General features: G+C 48.7%; 2 protein-coding genes across 2 annotated transcripts in view; both read right to left on the reverse strand.

Annotated features, from left to right (window-relative positions):
* Positions 1-3934, reverse strand: part of PSMD1 (proteasome 26S subunit, non-ATPase 1) — a 67262-nt gene extending 63328 nt beyond the window's left edge. Inside the window, exons 1-4 of the mRNA XM_066325913.1 lie at positions 3796-3934; positions 1645-1688; positions 565-638; positions 149-318 (exon numbers count right to left, since the gene is read on the reverse strand). Coding sequence (XP_066182010.1) covers positions 149-318; positions 565-638; positions 1645-1688; positions 3796-3811 — 304 coding nt within the window. The 5' untranslated portion in view covers positions 3812-3934. The remainder of the gene's footprint in view (positions 1-148; positions 319-564; positions 639-1644; positions 1689-3795) is intronic.
* Positions 3935-4838: 904 nt separating this feature from the next.
* C10H2orf72 (chromosome 10 C2orf72 homolog) lies at positions 4839-11304 on the reverse strand. Its single transcript, XM_066325914.1, has 3 exons — positions 10740-11304; positions 8201-8317; positions 4839-6924 (listed from the first exon to the last, which is right to left on the reverse strand). Exons 1-3 carry the CDS (start codon positions 11302-11304, stop codon positions 6833-6835), a joined length of 774 nt encoding a protein of 257 aa, XP_066182011.1. The 3' UTR covers positions 4839-6832.
* Between the last annotated feature and the right edge of the window lie 7999 nt (positions 11305-19303).

The following is a 19303-nucleotide window of genomic DNA, read 5'->3' on the forward strand; positions in this document are numbered from 1 at the left end:
ATAAACTGGTAAAATTAGCTGCAGCATTGGTTTAAGTGAACATGAACACAGCAAAAATACAGAGAAAAAAGCTGATACAAGTAAGATTTCTAAATTACGGCAGCTTTGACAAGACAAGAGCTTTTCCTTTGCAGCAAAAGTTCTTTACCAATGATCGTCTCCACATATTCTGAGTTGTCATTGACATTGAAGAGGTCACCAGCTCCCAAGGCATAGTTCAGGGATTCCTCAAAGGCTCCCAGGTGGTAAAAAACTTTAGAAGCAACCAGAGCGGCAAACTGGCGGCTCCGAAAACCTTCATCTTCATAGAGAACTTCACTGCAGAGGAGGAAGAGAAGAGCATCAGCTCTGTTTGCTCAGATCTCTTTAAGGCCACATGACTCAAATACAAGCTTGACTGAACTTGCATCTTTGGGACCACAGTTCCAACCCCACATCCACACACATTTGAGCTTTCTAGGAAATATGGAGCTACATGCTGTATTAGCCACTGTCAAGAAACCAGAACTACATCCACTTCATATCTCATGTTCTTTTTCAGCAGTATTAAATGTCTTTTCTTACATTTTGTCCACTGACTCAGAGATTTCTGCCCAGAAATCATTGACAACAGCATTCAACTTGTGAAGAGCAAACTCCTACCAAAAAAAAAAAAAAAAAAAAAGGAAAAAATGTATATTATATTAGAAATGCATTTACCACCTTTCCCAGTAAAAATTAAATACATTCTAGGATGAATATCATAAACACATCCATTTCAACAGCAAATTCTACTTTAAAAGATCTTTGCAAGCATTCATTAAACTTTGCAAGTCCTTTACAAATAAAGAGCTGTTCATTTCACAGGTAAAGAAAACTCTAGCATTTCTTTCCATGTCCTCTCTCTGAGGAATGACTGGCTGATGTGTCAGATAGATGAAATTGTGACAACCTTTGTGCAGCACAGGGAATCAACCTGTGGCCTACAGCAGCCAACTCTATTTATCTATATGGACACAGTACCTCAGATGATAAACAAACCACCATCAGCCCACTTGTAATAAGGTCACAGCAAAATCAGAGATCATTCAGATCCATCATTACTTATGTCTGTATCCAAGAAAAACAATTAGGGAATTACAAACACTAAAAAGCGCATGTTCCATCAACACACCACCACTCTGAGTGTTGGTGTTCTATTGATTCATACCCTCTATACACTAGAAAGTTTCTGTTGCTGTTTTCTTCTTCTCATATTATTACTGTGATTTTTTTCCAAGTGAAAACTGTAACTGTGATTTTGTTCTACACTGGTTAAATTTTTCTAAACATCTGAGCTGTTGCTCAGCTTTGAATTTTACGTACTCAAAATGCTGTCTCTGGTACAATTTTAAGTAACAAAGCCCCATTACCACCAGAAAGATGGGAACTTTAATGTACAGATATTTTTGCATTTGAAGATCCTGTTTGACCCATGCTCAAAACAAGTAAGTTTGCAATCTGTTATCATCTGTTTAAGCTCTTTATTTTAGCTTCCAAGCTACATACAATTTGGTGCCCACCAGCTGCTGTCCAACCATAAATTACTGAGATCTACTCCTGTTTGATTTTAAGCTCTCCATATAATGCATTTGCTGTTATTTGCTCTCATATGTAAGAGCTTACCTTGAGCTGCGGCTCTTCTTCATCCAGAAGAGAGATAATTCCAGCTGCAAAACAAAATCATGGTCACTTTTGGTTTCTCTGTATCAAAAGTAAGCTTGCCATTTAGTTCAAAACCAACAGAACAGGAAGGAAAGCTGTCTCCAGAATGCTGATCTACATTTTCAGAATAAAACTTCAAAGATCAAATTCAGGTTTGTATTAAATATAAGGTAAAACAGTCCAGAATTCATAACTGAAAAGGCACATTATTTAGAAAAGGTGATCCTTCCTAGGGGAAAATGAAGAATTTTTCCATGCCAAGGAAACTGGCCTCATGAATAAGAAAAGATGCATCTCACAACTTTATACTTCTGATTGCTGATCTTGTCCAAGAACATCTGTACAGTTACAGAAATACTGTTTAACTGACATGACTGAGAGGTTCACAGGAGCTTAATCTGAAGAATAGGGATAGGTGGTTTCATTGTCAGATTGCAAAGATGCAACGGAAAGGGCTGGAATATGATCTGATCAAAGTCCAATACAAGTCACTGCTTAAAGTCTTTAATCTGTTGTACAGGTTGACAGCTTCTTTAAATATGAAAAAACACATTAAACTGGAAAGGCCAGCAAGCCTTTGGAGGGCTGAACTGGGCTTCCAAAAGGTCTTGACATATGTAAAAGGTGCATCTGCAGGTCCAACCCAAAATGTACAAATATACAATATGAATAGAGAGGGTTAAGACGGAATATGATCAATAATTTGGCTGCGGTGGGATGCAGAGAATCCAAACTTCACACAAATGTGTAAGTGAGAGCAGTTCTTGGCAGATCCATGAGGCACCTTCCCTTCCCTTGGCAGCCACCGGCCAGAGCTTGTGCCCAGTGCTGGGCACCACATTTGAGTCATGAGCAAACCAGGGTGTTTGGGGCTGGGCAGTAAGAACAGGGAGCTCTGGCAGTCAGCCCCTGAAGGGTGGCTGAAGGCGGGTAACTGGTTGGTCTACAGACACCTGGGAAGGATGCAGAATTCAGGGCAGCCACCAGGAGGAAAGGAATAATCTGATCTTTGTGTCAGATATTAACAGGAACACCAAACTTTAGTGAAGCCTCAAAGAATGAGGTTTAATGATCTGAAAAGTTTACTCACATTTATTCCTTTGCCTAATAAAGTTGCAGAATGTCTATTATTAGGTATTGTTTTTAAAAAACAGGTTAGAGACACATCCATCAGTAACCGAATTGAAGGAACACTAATATGGCTCTTGGGCAATGAAGGCAGATTCAGCAGTCATCCCACTTCCAGCTCCTTCCAGCTGTTTCCTGCATCTCTGCACCAAATGTTCACTTTGATGTTTTTGTTGGTTTGTCTAATTATTATTACTTTAAGTAAGTTCCTGCATTTACCTGATCTATCAGAACACAATCTCACTCCTACACACCACCTACGTACCTCGCTCCCATTTACCATTTTTATATTTTTAAAATACCTCTAAAATTAATTCCTAGTTTTCCTCAATTAAAATGAAGACTTAAACAAAGCAAAGCGTTCAGGAAGAGAAAGCCACCTGGACACTGTCACCCTCCACACCATTTCTCTCGCCAAGCCACAACCAGCCACATGTTCATTTCTAGCCTGAGTGTTTCTGGAAATACTTTACATATTTTTTTACACTTTCAAGTTCCCAGTAGATGCACAAACACCGCGTAACATCCAAGTCCTCACACGCGTCATTATCTCGCACTCCTTAGACCGACGTTTCCTCTGCAAAGCATTTGCGTTTCTGAACTCCAAACTTCTTCCTCTTCCCCCTCTCAAGTCCCTGCTGCACCTCCCGTGTGCCCTCCGCTTTTACACCGAAAATGCACCGTTCACTTGAAGCAGCCGAACCCTCTCGCTCACACCGCGGGACCCCCGCGCCGCTGCCCGGGGACCCGCAAAGCCACCGGAGCCCTCGTGAGACGCCGGCAGGACACGGACACGGCACCAGGCATCAAGAGCCGGTGGTGCCGGACCGCCGGGCACCAGGGCAGGCTCTCGCTGCCGCCCGGGGGTGACCAGCAAAGGGGAGCCCGGTGACGGGCGGCCCCGCGGAGCCGCGGCGGTGCTCAGTCACGGCCCTGACTCAGCGAAACCCCGGCGGACAACGCCGCCCCGCGCCGCTGCCTCACCGGCCGAGGTGATCATGGTGCTGCCCGGCTGCCCTCGGAGCGGGGATCGGGGAGGTCCGAAGGGTCCGGGGGGTGGTCGGGTCGGGTCCGCTCCGGCCCAACCGCGGTTCCGCCGCCGCCGCCGCTACCCGGCCCGGAAGTGCTGCCAAAGGCCTCTTCCGGCGGCTCCGCGCTGCGCCCGGGAGAGGTGCCCGTGCGATCGCCTGCGCGGGACGGCGGCGGAACAGGCAGGCAGCGAGTGGGCAGCCCTGCCGCCGGGGTCTTGTGCTTTCCGCGGCCCCTCACGGGCACCCCGCCACCGCCGCGGGCCTCTTGGGGCTCCCCACAGCCTCCGCGGGCTCCTCACGGCCTCCCGCGCCCGCAAACAGCACACCGCTGCCTGGGCCAGCGGGGCCGGAGCTGTGGGTTCTCCACGAATGGCCCCGTGTTTGTGGCATGCCCAGAGGAGCGGCTGCTTCCCCTGCCAGGGCAGGCCGCCCGCGGTGGGCGGACATCTTCAAGGGGACGGAGTGTCCATGGCAGTGCAAGGGTCAGCGATTTTATCCCATGGATTTAATATCTCTTGCCGGTGCCTCTGCTGCACAAGACAAATGGGATGACCAGGCTGGTTGATTTGCACCAGGGAAAGCCCAGCTCAGGAGCAACAGACCAAAGTGCCCAGACCTCGGCAGCATTCATTTCTCCTTGTTGCCGCTGAATAGGAAGAAATACCCTATGAAGGGCTTGAATTTCTTGAGGATGCATAATGGTATCAGTTAGTGAAAGTTATTAATGAAAGTTACTAATGAAAGCTTATCAGACCCCTCCCCACAATGCCAAGAGAGGCTGCTCCGCTCCTGGACAACTGGGAAGATCTCCACCCTTCTCCATTTCCCCACCTGGGCTGCACTCAGTCCTGCTGATGCTCTGCTTATCAGACACTGGGGTCACTTCCATTCCATCCCAATATCCAGATTTTTCAAGCCAAGATAAATATGATTTAAGCTATGCATAGTGCTACTTTAAGGATAAAACTGGGGGGAACAAATAAGCACATTTCAATATGGAAATTAAATGTCTTTATTCAACAAGCATGTAATAATGCCCTTAAATTCTTCAATCAATTAAACATGTAAAACTATCTGCTTACACCTGCAAGTGCACAGTGAAAAGAGAAAAGAAAAAAAAAATCCAGTCACTCACTTTTATTCCCCAGTCAAAGAAAAACAACACTTTTGGTCAAATTTTTTTTATTCTCACTCACATCTCCTAAAGCCTGGGCAGTTCATCCACTTCCACCAGTCTCTTGCAGGGGTAAATTTGTGTGATTTACCTAAAAATTACCAGTAAATAAATCGAGTGGCTTTGCAGCACTAAGGGAGGTTTAAATGCCAGTCTGTGGACCACCTCTTCATTGGAGAATGCCTAGCAGCAAAGGCTAAATGCTGCAAGAAAATAAAGATTCTTACTGGTCAGTCCTGCTTGACCCACTTAACCAAGGGCTTTTGTGGGAACTACAGACCTGCTCGGCAACCTGGGCTGTGCAGGGATGGAGCAGGAGGGAACCTTAATCTCACCAAGATGCACTGAGTGCTCAGTGCTGAAACTCAGTGCCATTCCTACAGCCACACACACCAAGTCACTTGGTTACATTTGTATTTTCCACAGGTCGTAAGCACAGAAATCCTACAGAAATCCTGAAGGCTGGAAGGAGAGTGGGTCAATGCCTTTTCTGCAGAGCAGCATCCCTTGCTCCAGGTAAGAGGGATGACAAAGGCAAACTGCTAGGGGAGAGTGCTGGCCAGAGCTGGCAGGTCTCCAGACACTTCAGCTGCCAGTGGGGAACAAGGAGCCAGAAAGAGGACAGACATGCACAGAGGATGCACTTTGGCAACTAACCCAAAGTAGAGGTAGGCAGGTTGAAATTTCTTATCTGAGCTGGAGGAAACTCCTAAAGGAAAGCCAGCCCCAAGCTTGTGTTCAGAATAAAACAAGACCTCTTTTATATAGCATAAAGAATTTAAAATATTTTCTTAGCATTAGAGTAATGTTCCTCGTAAACAAAAGATTTCTAGTTTGTTGTGTTGCCCCACAGGCTACAGGCAGCCCTTTGGAACTACTTAAATAGATAACTTTTATGTTTTTGTCTTTATTTATGAAACAGACACATCTTGTTGTGCTGCAGGCCACCTCCAAGATGTGCCACCATGCCTGTGGAGATGTCCCAGGTGAGATGGCCCTCTCCTGTAGCCCCATCTAGCACCAGCCACACCTTAGTGCCCACCTGCCACCCCTCCAATCCAGGCATCCCTCAGTTAGTCTGTGAGCACCAGGACAAGCCAGAGGGACAGATCCTGCTCCCAAACCCCACTCTGATCTAGATGCCAGTACCGTCAGTATCTTTCCTGTTTATTCTTGCCACTCAGGCTGGGCTGTTACTGCATTCTTCATGTTACACTGTTACACTCAAGCCTTTTCAGTAGCTGGTAGATGCAAGAGTTCACATTTAGACCCACTGCAGCCTCCAAGCCACTGTGTTACTTGTCTCTTTTTTTCTTCCTTCTTCTTCTCTCTCTCTTTTTTTTTTCTTTTTTTTTTCTTCTGCACAAAGAGGGTGAGAACTTCTAAGCACAAAAAAGCAGGAAAACAAGGCAGAAAAATCAGTCTGCCAGGGAAGCAGGGAAGCCAGCCCCAGCAACCTCAGCAGGGAACTCTGCTCAGAATTAGAAAACATTTTCATTCTTTAAACAGGTAGCTGCATTTCACACTCAAAGTCCCAATGTCATTTTGTCCAGGATATGGGGTACATCCCTGAAGGGCTTCTCAGAAGCCCAGTGTCCAGCAGCAGCTCCAGGTGCCCCAGGGCAACAGGAGGGAATGGCTCTGCCCAGACCCTTGGGGCTGGTGCCAGCTACAAAAGACCTTGATGAGTTCAGCCAAGCAGCTTTTCCCTGGAGCTGTGGGTGCTTGGAGGAGACGGCCTGCACCAGCTCCTCCTCCCACTGCTCCAAATCCACTGGGCAGCTCTGGGATGTGGACTGTTGGATGCCCAGCAGCTCTAGGTGCCTGTGCCTCCAGCAGCTTCTTCGCAGTTTCCATTGGGGGAAAGGCTGGCCAGAGCTACTTCTTCCTCAGGATCCTGCAGGTCATCTGCAGGGAGCAGAGAGAGGTCAAGGCAGACCTGGATGGAAAACCCCTCCTCCCAGAAAATGCAACTTAAAATGAAAAGAAAGCATGGGCTGAAGCTATTGATGTATACTCACAACCTAAACACAGGTTATTTGTTTTTTCAAAACTGATTTTCATTTTGTTTTACAAACTCAACATTGCTTCAGCAAATAGAGCAAAGGAGCATAGGGCCCACTTCCTGGCCTCCTGAAGTCTCAGCAATCTTAAAACAAGTTGCATGACCACAGGGTATTGCCTGCCCAGCACTGACAGCAAGATCAGGCACTTCAGTTTTCTTACCATGGAGAGTGGGTCTCACAAGTCTCATATGTCTCACATGTCTCAAAGATGCATAAATTGGGCATTCATTTCAGTTGTATTTTCTTTAAGTATTCATAAGTATTAAGTTGTATATTTCTTTAAGTATTCTATATATTTAAGAGGTATTTGTACAAGGCCCTTAATAACATCCTTTAAAATCTGGTCAGGCATGAAGTGGTCAGGGAGTTGGACTAGATGATTATTGTAGGTTCCTTTTAAGTGAAAATATGTCTATTCTATTCTATTCTATTCTATTCTATTCTATTCTATTCTATTCTTTTTACAGTGAAGGAGCTTTCTCTTCTCTTTGTGCTTCATAGTACAATTTGGATGTTCACACCACACACCTTGTAGCCTCCTGCATGAGGCACTCCTGCAGAAAGAAAATCACTGCTGGGAAGTGCAAACCAAAGTGCCAACCATGCACAAAGGCTGAATGCTATTCTATATGTTATCTGAACAATTTCCTTTAGAACTGGGGAGCCCACGGCTGACTGTCCTCTCCCTTCACTCTGCCAGCCCCAAAGGCAAATGGTTTGGGAACAGTGCTTCCACCCATGTTTGCAGAAAATATCACATAATACCAGGGTGCTTCCAAGTCATTGCTTAGACAGAGAGTAGTTCTGCTTGCAGACATTCAGACAAAATGCAGCTGAGTTCAGAAGTGCTTCCAGTGGTACATTTGGGCACCAGACTCAGCCTGGTTTTGTTTAGATAAGCAAAAGGTCAGAAAACAAGGAGATGGCAACAAAGCAGACACATGTGCTGGTTGTCTTCAGGTTTGGGCTAAACTACAGCCAGGGAAGCAAGGTCAACTGCAGAGCTGGAAATAGCTGCAAGAGGCTACCAGCAATGGGTTTGGGCACCAGAACCACCAGGGAATCATGAGGAACTTCTGACAATCACAGCAGAGTGCAAGGGAGGGGGCTGGGCATACCTTCATGAATGTTGTTTTCAGCTTTTGCTTCATAATCTTTTCTCCAGCTCCTCTGGTTCCAAGAAATGCACTGCAGGAAGGATGGGAGCCTCCACCTCTCCCTGTCTTTCATGTTTTCTGAATAAACCAGAGAGGATGAGTTCAGACTGGTAGCAGGTCAGCCCTACTGCTTCTTAACCTCTTCCTCTATGAGCCTTGCAACAAAACCAGGTCCTAGCAACAAAACCAGGTCTGCTCCACAAAATCAACCAGCTGAAAGCACAGAGCTACTCCTAGCAATTCTTATTTTTGGCTGAAATCTCTCTACTACCCTGGAAATTTGTCCCTCGTGTCAGTTTCTACTTTGTCACCTCACTGCCAAAACCAACCTGGATGTGGCAGCCGAGACTGAGCAAAAGAAACCTGGCAGGAGCTCAGCTGCACACGTGGCAAGGCTGGGGACTGACACACAGAATTCACACAGGAGGTTTTCCTTTTGCGTTGTCACACAGCTTCTACCACATCAACCTGTTTACTACTCCCTGCTTTATTAAGCAATTCCTCCCTCCCATGGAGACCTGCTGGACAAGCTGTCTTGCAGCAGCACACTGAAAACTGCAACTATAACTGCTTGCAAATTGCAGAGAGCATGTGGTCAATGCATGGTAATTATTACAGAAGACAACAAAGTTACTACAGACTTTCAAGCCATTTTAGTAAAACACTACAACAACCTGTAAAATACTACAGCAGCGTATTTTACATGGTCTCCAACAGCAGCAGTTCAGCATCCCCACCGAAATATCATCCAGCCTTTCACCTCCTAATCAGATAACAAATGATAAACCACTTCAGTGTCCTTCAGTTTATTGAGCCATTGCAACACTAAAGGGCTCAGTGTCTGGCAGTCAACAAACAAAAAACTCCAGTGCACTGCCTGGGGTGCAGCTGCTCTTTGGAGGCACAGCTATGCTTGGGATCCATCCCTCTGTCTAGGTGGAGATTTTGGAAGGCAAAGATCACAGAAGCATAGAAAGAAGTTGTCCCTGCCTAAGGCTGAACCCTGAAGGTGATGAGTGTCCTCATTACACACACAGGTCCTGGGACACATGACTCAGAGCACTAGACAGAGCATCAGAAGTGAATGAGCACACACAAACAGGCTGTAACACCCCATCCAACTCCTGCTCCTCGCTTCCAGAGCCAGCCACAAAAATACATGTACTGAGCCAAGTGCCAGCAAAGTGCCAATGCAGGGATGCTTTTCTGCCTCTGCTGCTGCTGTCCCACCAGACTGCTGCAACCAAAACTGGAGGATTCACTGGTGTCTGGGAATGCACCAGAAACTCTTGCAGCAGGAACAATATGAGGAAGACAAAACCATGTGAAAGGAGAGAAGCTGGAAAGAGGATTGTGTGCCTTAGTAGAGAGGTGGCAGAAGACAGTCTTGTGCCCTTGCCACCAGCCACCTCAAAGCTCCTCAACATTCAGATCCAAGATTCTGGGCTCAGCTGATAGAAAGAAGCACCTGAAGCAAATCACCCCCATGTCTCAGGGATCCCAGCAAACTCTGTCAACTCTACTGCTGAAGGCAAGTGCCAAGGATCCCTAGAGGTAAAGCCAGCAAGACAGCAAAACACCCAAGCCCCTGGAAATGCTGGGGAGCAAGATGAAAGTGGGAAAAAATGAAAAGGAGGAGGAAAAGGAAACAGCCCAAGAAAAGCAGTGCCAAAGACTAAAGTGTTTTATGTGGCAAGCTGTGAGAGCAGAGCCTGCCCAACTGCCCATCACCCTGTGTTGACGCACACAAACCTGACTCCCCTTTCACCCCAGGGCAAATGCTGTTCTTCAGGCCTGGCTGACACCCAGCTTTCATCCTGCCATCCTCACCCTGACATATGGTTTTACACCCAAACAACAATTTGCTGTTGTTACTTATTTATTATGCAAAATCAGCACAAGCATCTTCCTCCTGCAGGAAGGTCTGGTCCTGCCTGCGCCCTACAGCAGAGGCCACATCACAGTCCTGCTTCCCCTAAGAACACACATGCAATGTGCATGGAAGACCACTGTGTCAGGGATGGCCACAATGTCACTGTTGTCACCTGCCAAATCCCTGTTATCCATGAGCTACTCTAGTGTTTCCCAAGCTGCTGGGAAGTTTGTCCACCTGGGCTGCCAGGTCTGGGAACCTTACCCAGGCAGATCCCATTGGAAAGGCTCTGATTCCTCCAGCATGAAAGATTTTGCTGGGGAAAGGCAGATTGGATTGTGCATGTGTAAAGATCCCACCAGTAGTGAGTGGTCCAATCCCAATGGGAAAAGCCTGATCCTATTGAGTGGGGAGAAGATCCTGTCAGGAAGGGTCAGATCCTAATGGGAAAAGCCTGACACCATTGCAGGGGAGATCCCATGAGGCAAGATCAGAACCCATCATGATGGGGTAGATCCCACCGAGAAGGGGACGATCCCACAGGAAAACGGAGCAAATCCCACTGTAATAACCGGGCCCCGAAGGAGGGAGGAGGGGAGGAAGGAAGGGGTCCCCCGACCCTGGTACCTGCGGGGTGCTGCAGGGCGGCCCGCAGGGCGCGGCAGGCGGCGGCGCGACAATCGCCGGGGCTGCCCGGGCTGTATCGGGCCGCCTGCACCGTGCCGGGCGCCGGGAAGTGCTGCCGCAGCGCCGCGTCCAGCACCGCCGCGTCCTCTCCGTCCCCGCCGGGCAGCAGGACGCCCACGACGGCGGGCGGCGGCCCCGCGGGCAGGCGGCTTCGCACGTCCCGCACCACCTCCCGCAGTCGGGTACGCGCCCCGCGGCCCCGCGCCGCCCCGCCGCCGCACAGCACCAGCAGCAGCCGAGCTCCCAGCGCCCGCCGTCCGCTGCCCGCCGCCCGCCGCGTCTGGTACCCCGGCACCGGCCCCGGGCACGGTGCGAGCGGCGCCTCGTCGCCCAGGAGGTCGCGGGCGAAGGCGGCGAGCGCGGGCGCCGCCGGGGCCCCCTCCACCACCTCGGCCACCAGCAGTACTGCCCGCCGGCCGCCGGCCCGCTCCACTAGCGCCCGCAGCTCCTGCAGGTCCGCCGCCGCCATCCCCCGCCGTGCTCCCTGTCCGGCCCGCGCCCACATGTTGCCTGGCCCCAGCCTCTGCTCCGCACCGCCCACTGGCCCGCACCCGCCCCACCACCCGGCACCAGCCCCGGGCACCAGCCCCGACCCCGCGCAAAGCAACACCCCGGGGCAGCGGGGCGAGAGGGTGTCAAGGATCCCCTCCACTTCCAGCCCCCTCCCGAGACCCGCAGAGCCCCGCGGTGAACAGCCCCTGCCTGCTGCCGGCTGGGCACAGCAGAGAGGGTAGTAAAGGCTCTTTACGGCCAGACCCGGAGTCCTCGCACAGGCTGGTTTTGTTGCCAATGGGAAGTTGATAAAATTCAGGTAAAAAACTGCACTGTGGAGGGGCTCGGAAGGTGCCCCCTATGAGGTGGCGTCTTATACCCCAGAGCAGCAGTTGAGTGGCCTCTCTGGCATCATGCACACTATGCTGCTGCACAGCATGGCCAGGCTATAGCCACCCCTGGAAACAATTCCACTTTGGGAAACAATTACACCCTCAAAGGACATACCCACCCCACTGGTCACAAGTGCACAGCTGAGCTGCAGCTCCCACACTACATGCTGCACCTCTGAGTCCCTTCCCAAGCCAGTGACCCTTGACTTCCCCTCTGCCACCTCCACACAAAACATGGCCTACAGTCACAGGCCCATGAGCATTAACATCATTACATCCCATCAAAGCACAAATGTTTCCAGGGAAAAGTACAGAGCTTTAGGCAAGGCTTCAGTGCTGGCACTTGTTACATGTATCTCTGCCAGCAGACAGTGAATGAAAGGCACTGTGCCCAGCCCTGACACCTGCATGGGGAAGTTCCAATCCATGGCAGGCGGTAAATACTTCCCCTATGCCATATCAAAACAGGCTCCTCCAAACCAGTAATGGCTTATCGCAAGAACCTGGGAAAGGATAAACAGCTCAAAGGTGTAAACGGCCAGAGTTAGCTTGGCCAATTGCTCTCTGAGGACTTTTGGAGCCAAACCAGCTCTTGTGGGATGGGTGGAGGAGTCTCCGAGTGTACTGGGGGTTAAAGGAGAACCAAAATCCACATGTCTCTTGTGAATGAGCAATTCCCAACATGTGTGTTCAGGTATACTCATGCCACAAATGCGGCTGAGGTCTTGTGCCTGCTGGCTGCCCATACTCATGGGCAGCTGTCTCCAGAGCCCAGCAGATCAGCAGCCACAGCAGAAGGGATGTGCCACAGGCTGATCCCAGGCACAACAGTGGTGTGGCAGCTTGGAAAAGTCACAGTGTGGCACCAATTTTAATCCAAAGAAAATGTTTCAGTATGGCAGGCTCAGAAAACACTGCCCCAGGCTAGCATCATGGATGAGGGCTTCAAGAGAGGCTTTCTGCCCTGGGTCCTAGCAAAAGGAATTTACTCATGGAGAAGTGCTGATAAGCGAATGGGACAGAGCAAAAAGGGGGAAGTAAACCAGAAAGATTAGGCTCCTCTTCCGAAGATCAGGGTCTGCAAGAGCCCATGCTCTCATGCCAGTGTGGTAGCCCTGAGAGTAGCTTGTCAGCATGGGAGGGCTACAAAGTCAGACATGACTCAGCAGCCGGGTCTAGCCTAAGTGTTGCCCAGATTTTGTATTTACGAGAATTTTTTTCTCCTCTGTTCAGAATCCTTTTCATGGTCCTACGCACAAAAGCCCAGGGTGTAATCAGCATCCTGAGTTGTGTCAGCAGCAGGAGGGGACAGGAACATGTGCTGGTCCCCAGAAACCCTCATCTCTCTGGAAAACTGCCACAAGATTCGCAGAGTGTTGTTTAAACTCCTCATGAACTGCCAGCACAGCCTGTGCTGTGCAGACCTGGCTGCACATATACAGACCATTACAGCACAGCTCTCACAGAGCTCTTCCAGAGCAGCATTATGCCAGTGACTCGCCTAGGGATGCCAAGACGCCTCAGGCATTGGGAAGTTGGCTTTCTAGCTGTCAATTCCCCAGATTTATGAAGAAAATTCCTGCAGAGGAGGTAAAGAAAAAACTGGACTTTTCTTCCTAACTCAGGTACACCACTGGCTACTTTTTTGCAGTGGCCTCAATGCCATCACAGCCACTAAAAACTAATATTTGGGACCACGTAGAGCTGTTCTTCATGACCACTGCAATTCTTTCGTTGATTTTCTGTACACATGTAACACTGCCAGCAGAGACTGGTCGGAAAGGTGAATGTCACCCACAATACCCAAACAACCTTGTTTACATTTCTTTACTCATTAACAGGGGTAAGATCTAACACATGCAACTCCCTTTGTGTTACTTAAAGAGGTACAACTGAAACAGTTCAGAAGCAGTCATGAGCTCAGCAGCATTTGTAGTCCCCCACAAAATATCTTCAGAGCCCTAACAGGAATCTGAGCAAAAACACAGATGTATTTAGAAGACTTGACTCCATCAAACATCCATCTGACAGTCATAGTTGTAAAGAATCACTATGGACAGCCCTAAATGAGGGTCATCACATCCCTTACATGTGCCCATAGCTGCCAGAGCAGACAAAACGTCTGTTCACTTTTTACTTCAAAAGGAGTGAAGATGCTTTGTTCAGTGAAACAAATTTGGTATATGTATTAGTAGCGCCTTGAAAAACAAATTACTTTGAAAAACAAATCCTTACTAGATGCTGGAAAGCATGTGCTTTACTAATGTAGCACTACCAGCTGCTACCAGGGCATTGCTGCAGGGCACCAGCACTCACTGAGCTCTTCATCCATGGAGACCTCCTTGGGTCTCCCAAAGAAGTAGCAGAGGAGGTAATTGCAAGAGAAGAAAATACCCCAAACCCCTCTCCTGTCCACAACATCCCAGTCCCACTGATTCCCTTCCAGCCTGTCTCCTGTTCACTCCTCCATAGCTCTTAAAATTTCCTCCCCGACCTTTTCCAATTTCCCCTCAATCTTTCTGGCCCCTGAACCCAAACTTCTTCCCACTTTTCACCCACTGGAGCTTGAACTTTGTATCAAACCAGACATGTGTGATGAGTTCAGTCACAACTGAATCCAAACTGGACAGTCACATTGTTCTGACCCAGGTGCCCTCACCCCAGACCCCGCCACCTCCAGGGCCAGCTGAGGCAGCCTGTAGCAGCTCAGCCCTGGCCTGGATCCATCCAAGTCATCACAGCCCTCTGGGCTCCACTCAGTGGAGGTTACACACCATTAGCAAATAAAGTTGGGAAATCCCTGGCACCCCATGGCTGGGACACAGCCTGGCTTCCTGATGGGGAACCTCAAACTTTTTCTTGTCTCTTTTCTTTAAAATTCTGCTCCCTCTAAAAGTTGCCCATCTCTGCAGTTGTCCTAAGTTTCCTTGTGTTTCCTTGAATCACCATGCCCTTCTGGGTGGCAGAGGGGCATAGGAAGGTATGGCTGAAGAGGAGGATGGAAATCTGGCACAGGGCCACATGCAGAGAGCCCAAAGTGTTGATCAGTCCTGGTCACACAATAGGAGAGATGTCCTTCCCTGTCCTCCTAGAGAGAGATGGAGGCAGCCTATAAGACTATTCCACTCTTGGATCCTCCACTGGAAGATGTTAAAGAAGTAGCAATGAGTATGAAATCAGACCCAAGGACCAAGCTGCCTCTTCTGGCTGTCCTCAGCTGGATCCTTGCCTTTGGTTTTAAAAACAGGATCCAGGCTGTTCACTGCCACCGGTCTCCATTCTTTCCCAGTACACACATACCTTAGACACCAACAGTCCAGCTTTTCTGCACTTACCTTCTGCAGTACCTCTTAAAAATCACCTCAGACCTCCCCAAGCTGGGGGCCAATATTTGGGACCACTGGATGCAGACATATCCCCTCCTGCCTCCCTAACCCTGCCTTGTGCATTCTCCTACTTCCTTCTCACGAAGCCCCTTGGCATGGCCAAGCTCCCAGATTCTCAGAACTTCTCCCTTTTATAAGGCAAAGGCCAGATCCATCAGCTTCCCTGGAGCTGCTGGAATGAGCAGAGTAGGTCACTGTGGATCTGCCTGGTTTGCCAGGCCTGAAAGAGGCTACAAAGGGGCCCTTCTGGTACACTACAGGGCACTCTAAGACTTCCCTGTGTTCCCCCAGGATTAGGTGAAGAATGCAGCAAGGGTGCATCCTGAGAACACCCATACATGGCCTTCTGCCTCCTCTCCTCCTCTGCTCTCTGGGTGACCACACTCCTTATCCCAGCCACATATCCCTGTGGCTACATCACTTCCCCTTGCAGGGCATTCCTGTGCTTCCAAGCTCTGGCCAGTATTTCAGCCACATCTCAGAGTTTTTTCCCTTTTTCATCTTGACAGTGCCCCAAACCACAGAAGTGCCTGGACACAGTACAAACATGCTGCCAGAGGAGAAACTTGAGAGCTGTATGGACTATGCCTGGACTTGGGTGGTTATCTGTGTTTTTCAGATGGTACAGGAAATAATAGGGACACAGGACCTCATAGTGGCTTCTTGCTTTAAGGATGCCCCAATATGCTGATCTTCTAAAGCCAAATTTTCTTCACTCACAAATAGCCTGAACAGGTACGTCTTGCTTTGACTCAAGGGAGTTTCTTCATTAGCTTGACCAAAAACCAGTGTCCTCAGTAATGAAATGCCGAATTCATCTTGTGGAAATGGTCGTGGAAAGTCTCTTCCACAACAGAGCAATTGGGTCACCTCATACAAAAGTCTGCCAAGCACCAGCAACACCCAAACAATCTGGAAAGAATCCATATTTGAAAAATAACCTGGAGAATCCTTTCTCTGACAATCATTGGTTTACAGGATCTGTACCACCCTCAGATCCCACCCCTTCTGTACCATAGTGCACAAACTTGCAGCTTCAACAAGTTTTGCAGTCTTAGATATAAGCTTTAAAGCTTATAGATACACAGAAACACAGAGAAATTAGATAAATATCAGGTTTTTAATCCTTCTTTTGATGATAATGAAGATCTTAGGATGAGAAAAGATCTACAAAAAACACCAGAAAAAAAAACATATAAAAAAGTGCAGCTACCTATAGTGCTTTGCCATGTCCAGAGAGGATGGGAAATGAGTTCAGCTATTATGTAATTGGACTTAAAAATATTCTACTGCTCCCACAGTTCCTCCCATCCAAAATAACCCATCCCAGAAACTCAATCTGCTGGATCCGTACCCGCTTATGTGTAAGGTCAACTCCCTGCTACAAAGAACCCTGGGGAGTTTCAGGAGCTTTGTTCCTGATGAGTACAATGCACCAAAGGCTCCTGCATCCAGGTTCTCCTGAGAAAACATGGTCTCAGGCCTTAGTCTTGAGTTTCTCTCACTGTTTCTGTTTCGGGTCAGTTTAAAATCTAGAGGCTTGTGGCCTGCTCTGATTCCTTCTCTGTTGACAGTTTTCTTAGGGGCATGTTTCTTAGGGACATTTTGATAATCAAGCATGGCATTTAATGCAAGGCAGAAACTCTGTGATTTTGATAAAAGCTTCCCGGGTCAGATGGTTCAGTCAATGCAGCAAAGAACTCCAAGCTTTATGGGAAAGACAGTGCAATGCTGAGGGTGCAGTGTCCCCTTCTGGCAGCAGCCACACACTGAATCTCATCCATGCAGAAAGCCTGGGCAGACAAGCAAGTCACCAGGAAGAAGTGTTCTGCAAAGGGACGTCCAGCAGGACAGCGCCAAAACCAACCTGACAGATTCTGCTGCACAAGCGAATTCATTCTCCATCTGTCTTTGATACCTTCTCTTGCCTACATTCAGGCAGAACTCGGCAGTATCTGAGCTCTGGGAGCGAAATAACAAATGGCTCCTGGGAGTCGACTTCTAGGGGAAGAAACACAAATGATAGCAGAACAGCTGGCATCATCCTTTCAAAGCTAAGGCCTGTGGCCACCCAAAAAGGTTGGCACATCCCTCTAGCGAAGAACTCAGTGTCAGTGAGGCTGTGGAGTACTTAACATCACTACAGAAAGCTCCAGCAGGGAGTCAGAACTGCAGCTCTTAGGCTGAGCAGTGTTTCCACTGCCAGTGTGTTTTGGGGCAAGGAAGAGCCAACGTCATCTGACTTAGAAGAGGGAACACACTTGGCTTGGACACATGGACACATTGTCCATCCCCATCCCAGCATGTAAACCCTCATTGTCATTTCTGGCTCATATTGCCTGCAAGGTCCAGCTTGTCTTCCCTCTTCTATTTGAATCCAGTTGAAAAGCACCACTTCTGTCCCTTGGACTCTGCCCTGGGCATGCTTTTGTGTCCCTCACCACTGTGTTCAGCTGTGTTACTCAGTTACCTTCATGGCAGTTCAAGGCTTCTCTTAGTGCCCTACAAGCAGCTCTCTTTGCCTCCAGGACACCTCCAGGCTGGCCTGGGCTGTAAATAGCAGTCTCCACAGTCACTTGCAGGGCCCCATCCAGCACGCACTGCATTCTCCTCAGTGCTCTCGCTGCCTGGTCCAGCTGCTCCTGGGAGTCAGGACGGATCATCACAAGCACCAGCACATTGGGCAGGCAGGGGAGGAGGTTCCTCACACCCTGGACAGCCTCCTCCAGGTGATCCCACTGCATGAGCCTTTTCAACACACTGGCTTGCCATAGCATAAAAATCAGATGTGGGGGAACCAGGTCCTCCTCTTCCTTTCCCTCATTCTCTGCCTGCTGCGGTTTGTGCTTGATGTCCCCTGTGCCACACAGGTCCCGGGTAAAATCCACCAGCAACGAGGGAGCTCTTGAGTCAGCATGGTCCACCTCCATCACACCCACCCGTCCATTCCGGCTCCCCAGCATGTCCAGTAGGTTGAGGAAATCCCAGGTGGTTCTGTCCACGAAAGAGGCCGGCTCCTTGGATGCCATAGCTTCCTCTCACACGTCAGTTTACTGTGCTGCTGGGGAAAGGAAGTAACAAAGGCAATTGCACAGCAATTGCTGCTCTGAGCAGCCAACACTGGGTTGGGTATGACCAAATGAATATGAAAATAGCAGTTTTGCTACAAAGATTCATAAATGGCAGCCACATGCTGTTTGGGGTTGCACCTCCCAGAAAAAGGCTTTGCACCTTGGCAGTCTGGTACAATGGGAAGAGGTGACAGGGGAGAGAGAATGGATGATTACATGTTTTCTGGCATCTTGTATCAAACTCAAAAGGACTTACTACCTTCTCATCAGCAAAACCCAACTATATGATAGCAACCACAGGACTAACAAACCTGTTGTTACAGTTCACTTTGCTCACTACATTTCCTCCTCCTTCCTCTGTAACCATAAAGCTGGAAACCCCATCCTTCCTTGAATCCAATGTGTCCAACCTGTTGGTAGTTGTGGAAGACTAAAAGCCCTACCTGACCTGGCCCAGTATCCCATAAACTTCAACTTCTCTCCACACACTAAAAAAATGCGGTTTTCCATGGCAAAGGCTCTGCTGCTGTGAAGGACAGAAGTGGCAGCAGGCTTAGGTCTTTAAGTCCATCCAGCAACAATAGTTTCTATACCAGATCTGGGTAGTTGGGACGAGTTTTTTAATTCTAATTCAAAGTAAAGTTTTGATTTACCCAACAATGTATTCTACACACACAACTACTCCACCTTTTTCAGAGGAGGGTAAGCCATGAAATATCAGCCCACTGCAAGAGATGTGCAAAGGCAACAGCTCAGAAGACTCCCTGACACACACTGGCAGCAGGGCCAGGAAGTAGAAGGAAGGTCTCATGCCCTGAGAAGGGAGGGACTGCACTGGAGTGGGCTCGAGATGTGGTTGAGTCAACAGACTCACCTGCCTGACCAACTAGGGATGCATTGAAAACGATGATGGAACTACTTGGTGTATGTGGAACTGCCCTCACAAGGGTATCAAGTCATTTTGGGACTGTGACATCAGCAGCAGCCATGACAACCTGTACCTGCCTCAAACCTCCCTTTAAACTACCCAGTATTTTGTGGGGATTGTCAGAGATAAGAAAATCTCAGCCTTGAACTTCAAGACTGTAAATTCATTTTTTACCACTTTATTGTTCAGCAAACCTAAAAGAACTACAGAAGGGCTGTGAAGATCCTCAGTGCCC

The sequence above is a fragment of the Sylvia atricapilla genome, chromosome 10 (assembly GCF_009819655.1).
Source record: "Sylvia atricapilla isolate bSylAtr1 chromosome 10, bSylAtr1.pri, whole genome shotgun sequence".
In the NCBI taxonomy this organism is placed as follows: Eukaryota; Metazoa; Chordata; class Aves; order Passeriformes; family Sylviidae; genus Sylvia; species Sylvia atricapilla.